Here is a 20,926-nt window from a genome sequence, read left to right on the forward strand (position 1 = left end):
ATTCCTCTGGCGTGAGCTAAGCACGGCCGCCTCGTGCTTCCCACGGTCTTCCCTTGAGAGGGTGCCTGGCCTCCCCACGAGGCAGACTGCTCCCCAATGACCCCTGCACCTACCGTCACCCCCTCCAGCACTGCACACATGGATGGGCTCTGCGCTGCTTGTGCTGCAGCTCCCTTCCTTCCCAGCTCTGCAGGGACAGGACCAGGACCCGGCTCCCATGTCACAGCTCCCATCCCATGCATATGTGCCCCCGACCCCATGCTCACCATCCTCTGCAGCGCCGGCGCGTTGGCAGTTGGCTACCCCCCTTGAATCCCCCTCTTCTCCAGGCTATATGTGGCATTTCCAAGCCCTGACGGCCTCTCCGAATGTTTTCCATATTTGTTCAGCCTCCTCCTCGGTTCAAATACCGGGGAGGACTGGGGCGGCACAGAGCACAGTTCGGGGGGCAAGGAGCCCTGGCACACACACACGCACGTGAGGAGCAGCATGGGGAAGAAGGAGAAGAAAGCCCAGCACAACGCAGCCCACAGCGGGGAGCAGGGCACAGACTCTGGCCACACACAGGAGCCAGCGATGAAGAAGAAGAAGAAGAAGAAGAGCAAGGGAGAAGCCAAAGCTGGCCGGGACAAGGAATCTCACACATGTTGTTGGTGCCGTTTCCCACTGCTGTGCGCTTTGTTGCAGCTGGCATTCGGCGTCGCTGTAACGGTGCTGGGCTTCCTCATGGCAGGCATCAGCTCCTCCCTGCCGGTCAGAGACACTCCGTATTGGGCTGGGATCATTGTAAGCATAAAAGCCTGTTTGTGCATAAGGCGCCTGTGCCAGCATTAATACAAGCTGCATGCTGCTGCACTTCAGACTAACCAACTGCATGCACCATGCCGGGCGAGTTACGCTAATACGACTGCTCCTGAGGTTTAATGTCTGAATGTGCTCTCCCAGAGAAGCTGCAGGATAACAGGACCTTTAGTATTCCCCCTACAATTCGCCAGTAGACCTTAAATAAAACTCAGCTAGCTGTGTGCTAGATGTATGGATTAGCTTTTGCTTTGCAGAGGGCTCATGCCTGGTGATGCTGAAATAAATGCTGATTATTACAGTGTCCCCCCATTTCCCCACTGAGCCATGACAGCTGGGTTGAGGTGTGGGAGCAGAACTCTCACCTTTTAGCGCGGTGTGATGATGGGAGTGAAGGAGGACAAATAGCAGTCCTTCAGAACCCTTGTGGCATGGAGGCTTTTATCCCCCTGGTCCTCAGCAGGGATGAGACAACGTGTGGCCATGGGGAGCAGGGGTGATACATGCAGTGATGGGGACAAGGCCAGGTCCCACCAGGCGTGTACAGGGACACGGGGGGAGTGTCTGGTTGTCCCCAGTTGGACATGTGCTCGAGGACACTGACAGGCTAGGATCTGCAACGGGTGTTTGTGCATGCAGCCAGGAGTTGGACTTTGGGATCCTTATGGGTCCCTCCAACTTGGGATACTCTATAAGTCCACAATTCGAGTTGATTAACGATTCTGCTCTCTGACTCATGATTCCACTCTGCATTCCATGATACAAGCTTTTTTCTGGAAGCATCAGGCTTCAGGGAAATGTATACCAGTGTGTTAGCACTGCTTTGAGTGTTGTTAGACTGAAAGAACTTCCAGCAAATGATTTCATGTTTAGGTACATGCAAGATTTCCTGGTGCAGTAAGCAGCACTGGTGGCACTTCAAGTAAACATAGCTCCTTGCAGGTCAGAGGATTCTCTGACCACCCCAGCTGCTGGAGACAAGCAGCAAGACCTTTGCTCCCAACCAGAGCAGGAAATCCACTTGCTCATCACATCCTTCTCATTTCTCTTGTGATGGAGGAGACAGTGAAGAGTTTTAATCTGACCCATGAAAGCTGGGGAAAGACTGAATTTGGCTGAGGTAGCACATGGCCAAGGGTATGAGAAAAGTCCTTAGCCCTGTGAATGTTACCAGTGTCAGAACTGTGTCAATCTGGGACATCCATAGATGTTCACACTCTCAGGGATACCTGAGGCCTCCACCAGTGTCTCTGCTTTCTGAAGGCTGAACTGCATCCCCCAGCAGTTTTAGCAATACCCACCTACAGTGGTGCCATTGGCATGTCCAGAAGTGGATTGATTACTCCTCAGCTCAAAGGAACTTGTTGCTTTTGGTACTGCTCATCCTCATAGTGTTGTTAGGGACTGTGTGCTGGGCAGGTGTGGTCAGAAAGTCTTCCAGCATGCCCAGCAGAAAGCAAGGAGGATCTGACTCTGACCAGGGGGTGGATGCCAGCAGTGTGAAAGGGAACCCAGTGTTAGGAAGGAGAGGTGCTGCCCCTGAGCCTCTCAGCAAGAGCACACGTGAAGAACAGGTTGTGTTCAACGTACAATGAAAAAAATACTGAGCATATTTCAAAGGGTCAAAAAGCAGGAGGTAAGAAGTGGCACTGCATTTACCTTGTTCTTGTGCTGTGATGTCCCTGTGGGTGTGCTTGGTGCTCACTGACACGCTGATGGGCTGGAGCTGGCCAGGAGCTGCTGACCTGGAACTTCTGGGTACGTGGTTGTTGGGGTGCTGCTGATGGGCAGCAGTGGGGAGCTCATGACGTCTGGCCTCTGCAGAGCTGGGGAGGGAACTGGCTGATAAAGGAAGGCCCTCAGCTCGGACCTCCTTCATGGGGACAGATGTCCTATGGGCTCCTCTGGGGCTGCTGGGAGGGCAGGTGGGTAGAGGACAGATGACACGTGTGCTGCTTGCACAACAGAAAGTGACTTCCCAAAACTCATCTACTTGCACAGAGAAGAGCAACAGAACAGAAAGATGAGGTGTAAAGTATCAGAGCATATTTGTTTTAGTAGCATCCCACTCAAGTGCTCTTTTTAAAGGACTTGATTAGTATTCAGAATCAAGAACTTAAAAATCTATTATCGAGACCTTTTTAGCAACATTAGAGATAATGGGTGAAGCACATTCCTAGTGTTACTCCAATGGAATTACACCAGTGCCGGATCTGATCCTACAGCTGTTAATGCAGGATGGCAGAAAAAGGAAGGAAAATTGCTAATGTGTTAAATAGTCCCTGATTGATGGAAGAATTTTTTTCTTCCCTATTAGTGTCAAAATGGTAACACTGTTCCCTGCTGAAAACCAAGTGCTGTAGTGTCTCAGCATGAACGAAAAGGAACTGTTTTAGAGAAGCTCCTTGAATGAATCCTCCTGAGGCAAACCAAACTGTGCAGGGTAGTCTGGATCAAACTGACTCAAAAGCTGAGTGCCCCAATAGCACAGGCCATGGCACAGGCAGGCCCACCATCCTGTTGGTGATGAACACGTATTCTGTCAATGGCAATCAAGCAGGCCCAGGGCACTGTGTCCCCATGATGCTCCAGCCTTTGGGGTGGAATGACTGCTGCAGGAGGGAACAATGCAGAGATCTCGCATCACATAAGAAGCAGATCACTGTGAAACCTAGTCAAAACCTACCAGTTTCATGTGCATTTCATCCGAAATCCTTGGGCCATTACTCAGAAACCAAAGGAAAGGTTTATCGACAGAAACCACGGAGCCTGTGTGATTTACCACTTCTGCTTTAATGTCTCCGTTATGCTGCTGGGGACTTGCAAACAAGTGCAATTAAAATGGTGAGGTTGGAATTCACTTCACCAACATGGAATCATTTGCAGCAGAGGTGTCCAGACCTACACCAAAACACCATGGTCTACAGCTTCATGACACCTATCCGGAGCACCCAAAATCACAGCCTGGACCACACTGCCAATACTCTCCTTTTTTATTCTGTTCTGGAGGCAAACTTCACAGCTGCAGCCAGGACTGCTGGGTTTTTTTTCCATTTCTTCTGTGTCTTGCCACTGACTTGGCATGTAGTTCTGAGCGAGTTACTTAACCTTGCCAAGGCTTTGTTATTTCCCCTGCAAAGTGGGGTTAATGATGGCCACCTGTCACCCTTGCTTTGAGATCCTTGGATGAAAAGTGTTGCAGAAGCAGTATATATTAATGGTGCCCTTTTCATTCTTTTTCATTAGCTTGTGGCCTTTTGACATCCAGAAGAAGAAATGATGCCTTTCTCCTTGAAAACCTGCTCTCAGATTATTTCCACTGTGATCTAAAGCAGAAGCTACCAGAAATCTCACAGGCACACTCCCTTTCAGCCCCATTTTGCAGACTTGGGCAGTTGAGGAAGTTAAGGAAATACTTGTCAGAAAAGATTATCTGAAGTGTTTATTATTTCTGTCAGGAGGTTATTTAAAATCCACTGAGACTTCTTGGACCTGGTGGAACGAGGCTGTGTGACAGGGCTGGCTGAGGACTGGTTGGCTTTCCTGTCTCCAATATCTTCCGATGCGTAGTGCCACGTGGGACCATCTCCCACAGCTGTGTGTCCTATCAGTGCTGATAACTGAGATGTTTGTTTAATTGATGTACTCCTGCGTGTGAGTGACTCAGGTGGCAGGGCCTGCTCAACACGTGCTCGTGAGCTGGGGAGCCTGGGTGCCAAAATCAATAGTGCTGCCTGCAACAGCCTCAGCTCTTCTTGTTTTTAGGGTTAGTGTCATGGTGGGGCCTGGAGGGAGGGTGGGTGATGTTACAGGCTCTCTGCACCCAGCAGCCTCAGTGTCTTGTACAGCTTTCTGCACGCCACTCCATCACCTTCAGTTCCCAGCAGAGCCATGAAAGTGAAAGTGGATTTTGAAACAGCAGAAGAGGATATCATAAGAGGACGGGGGTTGAGATTTTCATCCTAGTTCAGCACTGGCAGGGTTTATAATTGTTCAGGAAAAGCTTTGAGAACACTTGTGAGACGTGCTAAAAGGATGGAGTACTGCATATAGGTGTTTGTGGAAAGAGGACAGTGTCGTGACAAGTGACATCACTGAGAAGCTGGTGTTCAGTGTGGCTACCTGCTCGAGGCCTAGGCTGGGTTTGCTGCACCTGCAGCTGCTCCTACCATGCAAACTGTTGCCCAGCTCAGTGCCATGAAGCACCTCAATGGCCACCCTCTCCCTGGCGTTGCCCCAGGCATGTGAGACTCTGTAGATGTTTTCTCCAAGAGCATTTCATGTGATGTAACATGGCAAATCCATACCAGTAACCCTCTGACTGTAGAGTGCCAGCCCTGCCCAACACCAAGCTGCCATCTCAAGCATCAGCAGCCATCTTGTCTTCTTGGGCTGGGTCAATAATTGGGAAACATCCCCAGCCAGAGCAGGCAGCAACCGATCCCCATTTACGTTGATATGGGAATGGCTGACTATTTAAAACCTCTGGAATGTGCTCTCTTTCAAAGTCTGAAAGGAAAGAGACACTTTCTTGTTAGCCCTGGCCCCGTGCTGACTTTTTCTCTGTTATTGCTTTTGACACCTCTTCCTGCAGCAATTGTGGAGGTGGCTTTCAGTCAGGCTTTGCTTCCTGTATAGCCTTGCTGGGTTTTTAATGTTCACTTGTTATGAAAGAAACCAATTTCAATTTTTAATAAAAGAGGATGCCTAAAAACTGGTGCCATCAAAGCAGGAAACGGAAAAGATAGCCGCGCAGGCAACTTTTTTTACACAAGCCAGCTTCAATTGGCCATGGGCAAACATCAAAAGGTTGGAGGGAGGACTGTCTCCAAGTTCAGGTGTTTAATTGAGCCTTCTCCCAACTGCCTGAAACTCCAGATAGGATGCAACGAGTTACACTGCAGGAAATAGGCTCTGGTGAGGTTTCTAGTGCTTGTTTATAGCCATATAATTGTAATGCACCAGAGCTGTTCTCTTCACAGCCCTCTGACCTTAAATCTCATCAGTTTCTGAGACTAACTACGCACTGCTGTCTGATTAAATGAAATTCATGCTATATTTGGACAAGTCAAAGACTGGAAATAGTTGATGGGGAGGAATGCCTCAGGGTCCCCATTTCAGGGGTCCATGCACCCCAGGCCCATGTGGTCCCAGGGTAGGTGTGTGGACAGGCACTGAACTGACACAGGACACCGCTGTGCTTCTGCCCCTGGTCCTCCTGCAGCTTCAGGGGGAAGGAGGGAGGACATCAGAACTGCTTCTCCAGTTGTGTCTGTTCAAAGAGCCCATCCAGGGCTGTCCAGGCAGCTTTCTTTGGCCTAGGTAACCTTTTGACTTTACAGAGATATGGATTTCTATAGCTTCACAATCGTGGTCACATTCCAAACAGCAAGTCTTATTTGCACAGCACTTTCAGCCATGCTATGCTCCTCCCATTGCAAATCACTGCTGGCTCTGGAACTTCTAATTTTTTTTCTGTTTGGTTCCCTCAGGCACTGGATTGCCAGCAGGGTATTTCTGACTTAACAGTGATACCAGACTGCTGCTGCAGCTCCTGGCTTCGTTAGCTATGGAAGCCTGCATGCTGCTTTGCCATGGAAAACTAAGTCTCACCCTGGGACAAGCGACTCTCGTCCCTGCTGAGCAACCAGCATAAATAGCAGAGATCATTACAGAAAAATATGGCTTTGTTTGATTGTGCACATTCTTGCAGGGGTTTGATTCCTTTGATTACCTTCCAGGATTTAAAAGAAAGTCTCGTGACTACCGTGTTGTATTCTTGCAGGGCTGGAAGGGACCTGTAGTGAAGACACCATTATTTTAGTTTGTAGTGGGGCAGGGATAGTCTGGTGTCATTAGTTTTTACAGAGGTTGAGAAAAATATTTCCTAGCTGATGATGACCTTTGCCTGCAACCGCAATACATGTGCTCATCATTCTCATTAGAGTTATTATTTCTGGAAGTAATCTACATGCAAGACTGTCCTTAATTCTAATGAGAAATCTATAAGAGGAAATACCACTCAGGAGCAGTACTTCTGTTTGGCAGACTGACTTTCTTTGCACGTGGCAGGGAGACCCAGGCTGACCCAAAGCTAATTAAAGTGAACAGTTAAAGCTCCTCATAGTACCTGCTCTCACTGTAGTTTCCTCAAACCTCATAAAGCAAATAAGCATCAGTGTCACTGTCTGTAACACACTGTATGGATGTCTGATGTTGGAGATAATCCTGTTTCATAATGGCAAAGTCAACAGGTATGTTTTCCTTTTTGCATCAAAGTCTAGTGGGGTTGTTAAGTTCATTGGATAGTGTGGCTTTCCGAATGCAAGGACAGGAGCTAAGCCTTGCCATAACTGATAAGGCTGGTGATCCATCAAGGGCAAGAATCTCCAAAGGTGAGCCAGAAACTTCAGAGACAGCTAAAAGATACAACTTCTTTACCCTTAACGCTAAAAACAGAACAGCCCAGAATGGCTTGAAGGGAGTAACTATCAAACAACTTGTCTATAATGAAAATTTCCTCCCAGTTCTGTTAATAACAGCTCTTCCCCTGAAGTTGGAGAGTTTACATTCCTGCTACCAAGGAAGAATCCACCTAGGGTGCTGTGGGTCCCAACAGTGCTGCGTGGTGTTACACTGCTTGTATTTGAGAGGTGTTGTTTTCCAGTGTATGTGGATGTTGTTCTGAATGTTGTAGGAGGCTCTTGCTCACCAGCCCCAACGCAAAGAGCAGATGGGTGACAGCCTGACTATGTGAGTGCTTGCAACATTTGTGCTGTGGCATAAGCCCAAAGTGCATCTTTGCACCAGGCTTTTGCCTCCATCCTCCCTTTAATTCTTGGTGGATGCTTCTGACTTTCCTGTTTTACCAGCCACATGTGCCCAGGTTTCCAAGATGCTCTGGGTCAGAGGCCCTCTGCTGTAGAAAGCTACCTAGTATATAGCAACACTTGGGCTAAAATTGTAGCAACAATGAGAAAAAGCAGTTTCACGAATATATAATGGAGAGATAGAAGCAGATTAGAGCAATCTGTGGTTTTGAAATTTGTCAAAATAAAGCAAACCACATTAATATGCCAGTGTGCAAAGATACTGAACGTAAACCACAGTGGAAATTGGTGCCATACGTGTCTATTTCCCTCAGTTTTGTTCGTTACACAACCATCTCCATCACGGCTGTGAGGTGCCCTTGCACCTCCCATACACCTTGTGACAGTACTTATGTGATCAGACGTGAGAGGTGCGGGGAGGTGAGGGTAGGGTAGCAATGCCTGCTGGCCTTGTCCCATGCTGCTCTGCGTTGCCACCCATGTTTGTCCCTGTCAGATGATGATGAGCCTGTTTTCCTCACTTGTGCAACTTTTAAGAGGAGCTGGTGCTCGTCAGTGTGCAGGCACAGTTTGTTTGCCAAAGCCTTGAAAATCTAAGGACTCTACCCTTATGTCCTAGTAGATGCAAGGATCCTGCCAGGCACTTAAGCTGGAGGACTCACTCCTAAATACCTTCAGGATCAGACCCTATTTCCTGTTGAAACCTGGTAGCGCTTGATTAAGTTCTCATGGCAGCAGGCTCTAGATGTCCAGAAAATGTTTAGTCATATTTTCATTAAGCTTTTTAGCTCTGGGATGTTTCTGTCTAATGGGAAGAATGTTCCAATGAAAATGAATAGCACTGGTGCTTTTCAAGAGCAAAATACTGATTTATTATTTTCCCAGCCAATTATAGTATAGCCATTTTCTCTGGATTGTGAACTGTGAGATTTCACGTGGTGTACCATAACCATAATTAAATCTGTACTCTTCGTGAATGCATCTGTATCACATTCAGGTCTTTTTCTAGACAGCACTCTTCTATATTTAAGTGCTTTCCTTGGATAACCTTCCATGTCACTACCTATTCAGCAAAGGGTGTGTTTGTCTGGAAATCTTTGAAATAGGATCTTGAAATAAACTCGAGCTGAGATTTACTCAGCATAGAAATGCATATTTCTAGGTTTCCAGATAACAGCTACAAGAGCTGATCTAATTAACTGCTGTTCTGTAGCTCTTACAGAATCTATCTTATTTGTATAACAAATGTGCATCGATTGATGGCAAGCAAGTGCTAAAGCGAGTTCAATTGCATTTTATGTTGTGTGCTTAGTCAATAGGGCAGAGGAAGCGTCTGCTTCACACTGGGATATTGTGAGGGCTATTGGAGTGAAGGGATGCAGGATTAACTCCTGCACCTTCCCAGACAGCATCGATCACAGCTGTAACGTGCCTGCTGCAAGGAAACGGTCTTAGTCACTTAGTGGGTCCTGCCAAATATTTACTGAAGGATTTTTATGGTTATTCTATTGCACTTCACAGGCATAATTCAAAACGGATCTATTATTAATGTATAAAATAGAAGCATAAAGCTGTTTTCTGTATAAATGTTCCTCGCTTTGGTTTGCTCCAGTGAGTGAATTTACCTTTAGAGAGCAGAAATGTAAAACATGTGAGGGCCATAATCCTCAGCAATGTTGCTTTTTGCCATCACTCACAAAAAATGCACACCTCTGGTCTGAAAAAAATATATATGTAAGCATATTGTTATAAAAGAAATACTTAAGCCTTCTGTATTATCCTGGCCAAGCCTTGCTGGAATCCCGACCCAGTGTAATCTTCTATAAATACCCCTCTATAAAAGCACCTCTCCGAGTATCTCAGTATATTATTTAAATCCCAGAGGAACTTCAGAAAGCACAGGCAGGAATGGAAATCCCTTTCAGCAACAGCCTTTTGTACGGGAGCTTTCTGAAGAGGGAAGCCTGATCCTGCAGTGCTGAAAGCCTGTGGGGTTTTTGCAGGAGTTGTACAAGGCCCCTAATTTGGTAGGGGAAAAAATAAATCCAGGCTAGTGGGAGGAAACACTGTCGTGAGTGCCTGATCCTGGGCCACGTTCCTGCTGGGAACGCAGTGGGGGCACAGTCCCGTGATGTTGCTGGAGTCAGCCGATGGCCAGCCTGGCCCTGGGTTCACGCCAGTGTAAATGCCCACCAGCAAAGCAGATGTGATTTATTGCTCATAATGAGATCCTTTTAGCAGCAGATACCTAAAAAGTTTAGGCCTGGCTTTGAGGGGAACAGCCCCTTGGGTTTCACATGAGTCTGGGCACATAAGGTTAAGCACGTGTAGGTACGCGTTTTCTAGCGCTCGCTGCAAGTTCCTTCCTTTGCTGCTGCTGCAAGTGGGGAGTTTATTGTTTGGACAGTGCTAGAGATGCGATCTCCTTAAGATTTAAGTTTTATGGGGATGCTAATTGAATTAAAAGATTAATATTCAGTGCAAGGGACCAAGGACACGGGTGATTAATCCTGAGAAATAAAACATGCTTGTGTCACACAGAAGCACTATAGGGGGGAAAAATACCAGCACTGAAGGACCTTTGACAAGAAAGGTTGTTTTTTTTTTTTCCTGACAACCCTGTCAGCTATTGCTGTCAACAATAAAAAGAAGAAAACAAATAAATTGAAGGCCATGCGTAAGTCATAGGACCAGGATATAAATACACATGACATGAAGAGGAGTAAATAATACTGACGCTTTCTTTGGAAATGTTCTCAGGCAATACTTCCTATTCATGTCTTACTGAAATGACACGAAATAAAACTTTATGGGAGAAAGTGTTATTAATCACACCACTTCTTGAGAGACGTGACTACCTGTGTATTCAAAGGCACTCTTCCTTTACAGGGCTACTGGCTGGTACCCTACATCAACAGTATGGATATAAAGAAACCTGGAATTTTATTCATCAGATTGTAAAAGAAGGGGCGATGATGTAGGATCCCAAGCTCGTGGTCCTGTCCCTGAGCAAAGGCACCCAGGTTTTGCCTGAAGAAGGCAAATGGCATTACTCAGGGGAAAGAGAAATCCTTAACTTAATGGCAGCTCTTCAAAACTTTCACAGTAAAATGGAGAAAAAAATAGGTTCTTATTCCAGTCATTGGAATTTAACAGTTATCATTTGTAACCAAGTTGCTACTAGTAAAGAGGACAAGGCTTGCTCCTGGTCATGTGTTAGGACAAGCTTTAGCTGGCTGATCTCTGCTGAGGTCCTCACTAAGGCTAACTGCACCCAAAATACTACCTTCAGGCATGATAACATGTGCCATCGGCTCATCTGCTTTTCCAAGGCAGCCCCATTGTGCAGCATTTCTACTGCATGTAGCTCCAGTCTACAACACCACCTATTGCCTACAACATCCTCTCCTGCTGTGGGTGCAGCCAGGATGCCCTGATCCAGCACCAGCAGCCCCGTGGTGGCACCTAGGACCAGCTCTAGCACTGATGTCCATGCTGCAACTTGTGTCTGGTCGTGGGAGCTGCCACAAAGATTCGGCCTTGTTGCAGTGTGGTGGTTCTGGCATTCATCCTAAAATACCACGTGTCTGCAGGCACGGGGATCAGTTCACCATCACCAGGGTTTCTCCAAAAGAATAGCACAGCTAGCACAGCTGAACTCACCATCTGCATGCCCTGCATATTTCTACTTTCCAAAAGGCAAGGGCATGGCTGGGACCCAGCAAAACTCTGTCAGAAACTCTTTGGGAGTTTAAGGGAGTAAGTGGTCAGATTTATATTGCTGCCAGATGCCAAAGGACAGAGCAGAAATGTCATAAATCAATGTTAAATGGTCATTCACGTATTCCAGGCAGGCTGATTTCAACCTTGATTTTATAAGGTAGAAGTTAAAGGAAGTCTGTTTATGAAAATGAATCAGCCAACTGGGAACTGCCCGCAGCAAGTGAAAGGCCCAGTGAAATTCGTAAGGCCTCCAGTTGGGTTCCTCAACACTTGGCCAAGGAGGAAATATGGTCCATGTGGGACTGCCTGGTTCAGTGGTTCCCCAACAGTGTTTATAAGCAGTGGTGAGCCATGGGGTTGCTGCATGCTGCCCACCCAAACAAAGGACAAGGGGGACAAGGCAAGTTAGTGTGACATTTGGGTCTAAAGGTCTTGTGAACTCCAGTGAGGTTTGCTTACAGATTCTCCATAACTGCAGAACACTCTTGACTGGAGTGTCTGACACTATAGGGGCCTGAAAAGCACTGCTTAAAAAAGGAAGCTGCATTTATCAGGCTATTTTATGCATTCCTCAGAGCAGGAGCATCCCTCTTTATAGGGCTGGAAAATGCCTACCAGTTAATGTCGGACTCCTCCAATAAGTCTAAATCTTTAGAGTTAATAATAAAGGCAGCTAAACGAATACTAAAGTGCACAAATACTTTTCTATCACTCTTAACCATCATAAGTTACTGCTGCAGGGCTAAAACACAGTCTCAGACTGTAGGGAAGATGTCCTGATTGGTAGGGTGTCCACTGGAGGAGAGGTTGAAAGACCCTGCTATAACCTGGGCTGCTTCTTATCCAGAGGCAGCACTGGTTACTGATTTACAGCCACACAACTCACACTGGTGACATAAAAACCCTGTTAGCACCCAGTGGTACATAGGATGGTGCTCTTTGGGCTTACAAGCCTAACTCATACATCTTCTGCTTCTTTTTGATAGTGAGTTACATGGACAAAAACTCAAAGATCCTGCAGGATGTTGCCAAGCTGTGACTTAGTAGGTCTGATTCACAAAGCCTCTCTGGGTATGGCTTTTTGTGCCTTGGAGTTCATGAAGTAGAGGTTAAAGCTCTTCCGTCCTCACAGTCCACATGAATGAGGCTCTTGCACATACAGCTGTAGCCCCTTCACAAACCATTTGACTTACATACTGATCCTTGAGTTACAGTCCTGCTAACAAAGAAAGATCTCTGGACTTGAAAAACGCTATTATTATCACTGTTATTATTATTGCTTTTTATACTTTTTGACGCATTCTCAATCTTTTCCCTCACAGGTCTGTGTGGTGTCCTTAGTGGGATTTGTTATGCTTTGCATTTCATACCAACCCGATGAAAAGACGTGTGTGCAGTTCACAGTAAAGGTACCTTGAGTTTCTGTTATTTCTTTTTCCTCCCATGTCATTAAATATAATCAGAAAAGTTGGTTCCGGGGATATTTTTAAGACCACATTAAAAGAAGTGAAAATACACCTGAAATGCAAGAATGGTTTTCTGGTATTTTCCAGGCAGATAAGGAAGAAACTGCAGTCTATAAAAGGGAAACTCTGTAACAAATATTTGAAAACACAGCAAGATACCTTTTTATAACTTGCCATATTTTAAGTATATCAAGGAGATTCAGATCAACAAAGCTGAAATATTTTGGGAATTGTTCACTGAAAGATGGGCATTGCTGATTAAATAGAGGCATTCAGAGTGAGCCAGGTAAGAATTAGCGTGGGGTAGAACAGGTCCAATTACGTTAAATCTCAATTTTTACTGCGGTCTCAGAAGCATCTCAGCATCTTCCCTGCCATTTTGCTCCTGACCATCAAATAAGAAATGGAATGAACACAGATGCAGTAAAAAGTGAAGCTGGAAATCTCTGCCTGCTCATCTTCCTGTCTGGGGAGAGGTCCTTGCCTCAGAGTACAGCTCCTTGTGCAGGGTCAGGCAGTGACAAACATGGGAAAGCATTAGCAAGCTGCAGGAACAACCATTCTTCCATGAAGAAGAATCCCATCTGAACATTTGTGGCTCTGGGCAGCCTGGTCTGCTGGTTGAGGCAGGGAGGTTGAAACTGGATGATCATTGTGGTCCTTTCCAACCCAGGCCATTCTATGATTCCACAATTCTATGATCACAAGAGAGGTACATGAGCTGAGCACCATGTCCATCCCGCTTCAGTTTCCAAAACCATGCTTTATTGATGCCAATAACTAAGAAAAGAAACGCTTAGAATGCTTGTTTCAAATGGGAACTTTCTAACACCATTTACTTGGGCTGTTTTTCCTTGTTATTACAATTTTGAGGGCTCTTAATATTTTGCAGACACATAAAAACCTGGAAAAAATACCAACCCAAACAGTACAAAATAACAGTGATTATTAACCAAGAAAGGTAGAAGGAAATCAAACACAAGGAACCTGGCATTCATCTTCCCTGAGAGATGAGGCCCTGGAGTGTCTTTTGTGCCTCTCTAAAGCTTTTCTTGTACTTGCAGAAAGGAAGGGTGAAGAACAACAGTTTCCTTGCTTTGATAGCCTTCATGCTCTTATTCTCTAACCTCCACGCCATAAGCAAGCATGATGACTGCCCAGAGAGCTGCCACACCACGCTTTGCACTGCTTTTCCAGCAGCATTACACTGAACTTGGCACTCACACAGGAAGGAGAAATCCATCTCTGGTAGAGGGATAGTGCGTTGGTCAGGGTGCCTCAGAAGTTTCTGAGACAGCACCTCTGACATGGCCAGTGAGGAGCATGGGCCACCTTGTTAGGACAGCCCTAGCCTTGCAGTAACACTGTTAGCTGGTGCCTCTAGGGATCTGAGCACCCTTCTGCTAGAAAACCTTGGGCAGGAAGCATTCCAGGATGCCACATGAAGCCCAAGGTTCACATGGGGAGAAGGATTGTTTGAGTTGGTATTGGGTCCAGTCTTGTTCAATGTCTTCAACTATGACCTGGATGGTGGCATAGAGAGCACCCTCAGCAAGTTTGCTAACAATATGAATGTGGGAAGAGCGGCTGATGCACCAGAAGGCTGTGCTGCTGTTCAGTGAGACCTGGACATTCTGTAGAGTAGGGTGGAGAGGAACCTAATGAGATTCAGCATGGGAAAGTGGACAGTCCTACACCTGGGGAGGGATAACTGCAAGCATCAGTACAGGTTAGGGGCTGACTTGCAGGAAAGGGGCTCTGAGAAGGACCTGAGTGAACTGATGGACAACAGGTTGGCCATGAGCCAACAGTGTGCTTTTGTGGCCAAGGAGGCCAATGGAATCCTAGGGTGCATTAAAAGAGCATGGCCAGTAGGCTGTGGGAGGTGATCCTCCCAATCTCCTTTTCCCTGGCGAGGCAGAGAAATACTGTGTCTAGGTCTAAGCTCCCCGGTTCAAGAAAGACAGGGAACCTCTGCAGAGAGTCCAGTGGAGGAACACAAAGATGATGAGGGGCTCGGAGCACCCCCCTTATGAAGAAAAGCCAGGTACTGTTCAGCCTGGAGAAGAGAAAGCTGAGGAAGGTATCTTATCAGTGCTTAAAAATATGTAAAGGGTGAGAGTCAAGTGGATGGGCCAAGGTTCTCTTCAATGGTGCCCAGCCAACAGAACAAGGGGCAACGGGCACGACCTGGAATGTAAGAAGTTCCATCTGAATGTGAGGGAAAACTTCTTTACATCGAGGGTGATGGAGCACTGGAATAGGTTGCCCAGAGAGGCTGTGGAGTTTCCTTCCTTGGAGATAATCAGAAGCAGCCTGGCCATCTTCCTGTGTGACCTGCTGTAGGGAGCCTGCTCTAGGATAGGGGATAGGACTGGGTGATCTCTAGAGGTTCCTCCAAACCTTGCAGTTCCTGTGATCACACACATTTAGCCCTGGGTGATTTTAGCCCATCCCCTGGGTCACCCTGCTTTGAGCCTAAGCCTCCACAGCCTTCAGAGGAACTCCCCAGATCCATGTCTGCAAAACCTGCTGGTTTCATCTCTGATAAGCGTGAAAAATCTTTTCAATGATCAATTCAATCCATCTTAGATGCTTTATTATTTATATATATTTTTTCAGAGCAAAACTATCACCAGTAAATACGGATGAAATATTTCTCCCTTGTATAAGGAACCCAAGGGACAATGAGCTGCTAAGCTCTGACCCCATTGCATGCTGTTTCTTCCCACTTCCTTTTTTTCCTTCTACTTAAACAACAATCACTGGGTCTATCTCTATGAGGCCACAAAAAACGTTTTTCCAGTGGCAAGTTCTGGTTCCTGAGCAGAGCTCACGGCGTAGTTGTGTTTGCAGTGTTGAGGCTGCCTCCAGCTCTGGCATGTGATTAATCTGCTGATGGGATCCAGCACTTGCTGTCTGGTGCTCTCTAACAGGCACTATTTGCATCTGCTTCACCTCTGATATTTGGAAATGTGTTCATTTTCAGTGGCCTGCTAAGAGATTCCTCTGCAAACATCTTGTGAGAATAATACACTGTTTGGAAATTGCCCTACATCTCCACGCATCTGTGTTCACCTCTGAGACCTGCCATAAGAGCTGCCTGTGTGTTCTATGCATACCGAAGTCTCTCTGAGATTTCCTTCCCTTTAGACACAAAACAGTCTCACAGTACCTGGAGGATGCTTATGGTTTTGGATTTCATGCCAGTTTGTGCTCATCTTAGAAGTTGGCAGCTAAACGAAATACCTGCCAAGGGAGAAGCAGGCTCAGCACATGGTCTCAGCTTAACATCTCATTTATTAGGGAGGCCTGACTCTGTCCCCCACTGGCCTGAATCCAGGGACATACAGCCTATCCCCTGGGGTGACAGCTGCATCACAGAACAAGCCCCATCCCTCAGAGAAGGGAAACGTTCATCAGTGTTTGTTCATTTTCCACTTCCTCCACTTTTTAAAGCAGTGCTCTAAGCCCAGCATGTCTTCCTTAGCAGGGGCTCTACTAGCCAGCAGTGTTCCCTTTTCTGTGTGCTTCATACACAGAGGTGTCCCCATTTCCCAGCTTCACCCTTCCCATGCACCCTTATCTTGAAAGTTGAGGGGCTAAAGGATTTGTGTTAAAGAAGAACCACCCTCATTTTGAAGCTGCCCTTGGTTTAAGGCTGCAGGGGAAGTCGTTAATAGCAGAAAGGAAGATCTTGCTGTAAGAATTGAGTTCTTTGAGGGAGAAAATGCACATAGAGCTTGAAGACCAGCATTAAGAGTAACTACTTTTTTTTTCTAGCTGACAGCCAAATAGGAAGATTGATTCACACCACAGATTTAAGACAAATACACCAGAAGTGTGAATTTTATCAAGGCACACATACTTGGAGTTTCAAGGTCATAAAAAAATGCTTTATATTGATAGTTTGCTTGTGGTATTGAGGTTAAGAGATAGGAAGAGAAACTGCTGTTTAAAATAACATATTCCCAACCACACCATGTGTCTGACAGATAAGATGCCAAGAAGAATAAATGTTTTTGCAGTGCTGAACAGAACCAAAATAGTATTTTGGCTAAACACAGCATATGATTTTAATGTACATTCACACATATTTTGTGTGAACAGCACAGCAATTGCCAGCTCCTACCATCAGCAGGGAGGAAAATCCATATGCTTGGGTACCCAAAGGTCTCAGGTGTTAGCACTGATCAGCAACAGCTCCAGATGGCACACGGGGCTGGGCTCCGCACGGATGCCCATGATGAAGGCTACCCCTATGTCAAAGCTGCCACAGATGTAAGGAGAAGGAGGGTGACCAACAGGCCCTTGTCCTTCTCATGCCATACCTGGGGCAGCACTGGCACAGGTTCTCACTGCATTTTGACACCTTTGAAAGGCTTCTTCTTCACGCTGATGTGGAAGTCTTCTAATAGAGGTTGGCATGACATGCACTCCCCTGTGGAGATGCGTTGGGATCAGGCAGCAGAAAGGCTGACTGCCTTTGCAAGGCTGTAAGTAGCACATCTGACACATCACTGCCCAATTTGCAAGTGTAAATCAGGTTTGTTTGGGCATGCAAAACATGAAAAAGATAGGAGTGACACATGAGCAAACTCTCAAAACCACCTAGCTCTGAGCACAGCCTGTGTTAGTATGTCAGCCCAAACCTCAGTTTGCTTAGCTCTGCTTCAGGACAACTGCACTAACTTATCTCAGCTGATGATTCTAAGTCTAGCCAATGCAGGGACAGTAGGGAAAGATGCTCCTTTCCTCTCTACAGAGTTGGAATACATTTTGGTGATCTTACTGAGTCTCAAAATTGTAGGGCAATGCTCATGTAAGACATGCAAGGCAAAATTGTTGGCTCTTGAGATGAACTATGTATAATCAGGGAGCTGTACCTGCTTTGCAACATTAGAAGTCCATGGTGTCTGGACAGTACACTGAATGCATGCACTTCCTGTGAAATACACATTCACGTATTCCTTCTGTGTTCCTCATTCTCTGTCTAACTGGAGAATTAAGGAGTTCATTTTGTTTTATTTTACTTTTTGCTTTATTTCAGCTGATGTATTTTCTGCTGAGTGCCCTGGCTCTGGTTCTCTGTGTCGTGGCAGCGGCTTTTGCGGCCCACCATTATCTACAGATGACAAAATTTACTTGTGATACCATCCTCGAGTCCTGCCAGTGCAAACTGGACACCGCAGACCCCCTCAGCAGGACCTTTGTCTACCAGGATGCAGCTGACTGCAGCAGTGTCACCAGCATGCTCGGCCTCTACCTGATTCTGCAGATGGTGCTCAACCTGCTTGCAGCTCTGGTGTGTCTGCTGGCGTGCTTCGTTATGTGGAAACACAGATACCAGGTCTTCTACGTGGGTGCTCGGTTCTACCCTTTAACTACTACTGAGTGCCAGCAACAGAAAGTGTAGGGTTTGTGTTGGCAGGGCCTGTAGCCAGGGAATGGAAATTGTCAGCATTCTGCCACCATAGATGCCACACATGGATCAATGTTTTATAAGGTTTTTGACAAGGGAAAACATTCACATGTTTAATGAATATATTTTTCAATTGTTTTGTATGTCAACTCTTGCAAAAAAGCCCCTAGTGAGACTATATAGGGGTCACCTAGCATTCTGAAGGTAAAACTGCAGTAATACTCACCAAAGAGCATCTTCAGCCGCCATAAACAATATGACAGCTTAAAAAATCGCTGAGAACTCTTCTGAAGGGCTATAACTGTTTAGATATGGGGCCTATTTCCCTCTCTGGTAGATATTCATTCTTGCCTTCAGAGAAGATACATCACTTTCTACCAGATGAAGATCTCACCCAAACTGCTTTATTATAATTATGCTGATAATGCTTAGGGAATATATTGTGTTTTGGATGTACCAATGGGAATTTACTGTATGGAAAAGGAAGAAAAGAGGTCAAGACCTTTCCAAATACAGGCTGGGATCAGCAGAAGTGACTATATTGATGACTACCATATAAAAGATGTTTCAGAGTGACTGGTGATGGCAGCTACCCAACCCAGTTACGAACAAACACCAGTTTCAGTGTGTTTGCTGATGGTGATGGGGTGGGTAATGCCTCAGACCCCAGATACATTACAAATGAGAGCTCAGTGCTTTGCAAGAAAAGATGAATTAAAAGGAACCTTGAGCTGAGCTCCTAGGATGGAAGTCCCTAAATCATTAGTCACATTGGATGCCCTGATGTAATCGCATGCTTCCAAACCCAGCATCAGACCAGTTCTACCAATTATATTCTCTGTGCCGAATGCATTTTTGGTGTAACTCCTCTGAAGACAATCAGCCTTACACACTAGCTGTGGATGTGGGCCAACAGCCCTGAAGGATAACATCCCTGCAACAATCCATGTTTTTAAAGTGGGATAGAGGGAAAGAAGCAAGAAGAGACTGCCAGCCTACCGAAGACATCAATTGTAAATAATGAGGGCAAGAGAATAACAATTTCTTTAAAAGCAGCATAGAATAACAATCCGTGTTCAGTGCTCTTTCACCCTGAATGCATGACTCTGAAAGTGCTTTACACATTATTAGCCTTATACCAGGACAAGCATGCTGGCTTGCCTCTCCACCAGCCCAGCGTGTGCTCTCCATTGACAGCAGCAGCTCTGATCAGCAGCACTGGGCACTGCTGCCCAGTACTGACTGCAGGTCAATGCAGCTGGCACTCACACGCTGTCATCGTTTGGGATTTCCTGGTCCCTGCCAGAGCCGGGGTTTCTCTGAGGTGGAGGTGAAAAACCACGTGCCAGAAGAACCACACCACCATCGTTATCAGCAAGGAGGAAGCAAGCAGAATTTCTACAAGGCTTTAAACAAGCAAAACTTTCTGTTTCTGCTTAAAAAAAGAAAAAAAAGAAAAAGAAAAAAGCCACCACTGAGTCAAAAAGCTGGGCTGGCAAAAAGCTTGTTGTATAAGCAGCTCTAATCCTACCCAAAGAGTGCCTTCCATGCAGCAATCACGCAGTGAGCACACATCACCCCAGGCTAGACCAGCATGCCGCCGACGTCAGAGAACCACAGTGTGGGTCACTCTCCTGAAGTCCACCTAGAGAAAGTGCCCATGTTTCTGTCACAGAAACTTCTTGCACAGACATACCATCAGTCACCAAGGTTCTCTCTGCTAGATGTGAAGCTGGGACCTTTTGAAAATGAAAGTTTCAAGACCAGCTCCCATACAGCCATTCTTTTTGTACCAAAAAACAAGTGACGCTAGCAAGTGTGGCAGTAAGGGGATGTTTGCAAGCACTGTTGCTGGTTGTCCACACATTGCCACCCAACCTAAGTCCCAGATTGGACTCTCAAGCATACTCAGTGACAGCACTCAGTGGCCCAGTGAGGTGGGCAGTGAAGGAAGCAGCCCGTCTCCTCTTGACTTCGGTGGAACATTCTGCAATCAGCACTGGTGGACTGCATCCCATGTAAGACAGATACATAGGTCTGGGGGCTTCCTCCTGCCCTTGCCATCAGTCTCTGCATGCCAATGGCTGATGAAGCCAGAGGAAGGCTCTGCTGGCAGAGCCCCTTTTTAAATGGCCTGGGTACCTGCCATATCTTCTGGGGCGGCCCCGGGGGATTTTGAGATGCCAACTTGGGGACTGGGGGGAAGGGATACAAGTGACAGGGAAGGGAAGAGAGCCTGCTCTGCTTAGGAAGCCACTTTAATAACAACATTTTAATCACAGCACACTCCCTGCTTTGAGCCACCGCTGCCAAATTTAGTTCACTCTCTGGTGCATCACAGTGTATGTAACCCTTCACTCTAGAAAGAAAACAATATCTGTTGTATGCTCTATTGGTATTCTAATGTTTTATGAATAAATATGGAGCATTTTGATCTAGCAAAGAATAACTTCCGTATTTCCTCTTTATATAGCTCAAGAGCATAAAATGAAAACAGAGAGACCAGGAAACAGACACAGTAGCATGTGGAAACATTTTTCTTCCGGATATAGTTTTACAATGCATTTTAGCCTCATTAGGAATCTCAGAAAGCGTTAATTATAGGATTAGCACCTAGCTCAGAACAGTCAGACAGCTCCCAGCCTTTCTCAGCGCTGGGGAAACGTGTCTGGAGTGCGCCAAGA

At 46.2% G+C, this 20,926-nt stretch overlaps 1 protein-coding gene across 1 annotated transcript; it reads left to right on the forward strand.

Moving 5' to 3' along the window:
* Nucleotides 1-378: 378 nt before the first annotated feature.
* On the forward strand, nucleotides 379-20,688 carry SSPN (sarcospan). Its single transcript, XM_015869005.2, has 3 exons — nucleotides 379-786; nucleotides 12,677-12,763; nucleotides 17,871-20,688. The coding sequence occupies exons 1-3, from the start codon at nucleotides 490-492 to the stop codon at nucleotides 18,234-18,236; spliced, it is 750 nt and encodes a 249-aa protein (XP_015724491.1). The 5' UTR covers nucleotides 379-489; the 3' UTR covers nucleotides 18,237-20,688.
* Nucleotides 20,689-20,926: the final 238 nt, after the last annotated feature.

Source organism: Coturnix japonica, chromosome 1 (genome assembly GCF_001577835.2).
Source record: "Coturnix japonica isolate 7356 chromosome 1, Coturnix japonica 2.1, whole genome shotgun sequence".
NCBI lineage: Eukaryota > Metazoa > Chordata > Aves > Galliformes > Phasianidae > Coturnix > Coturnix japonica.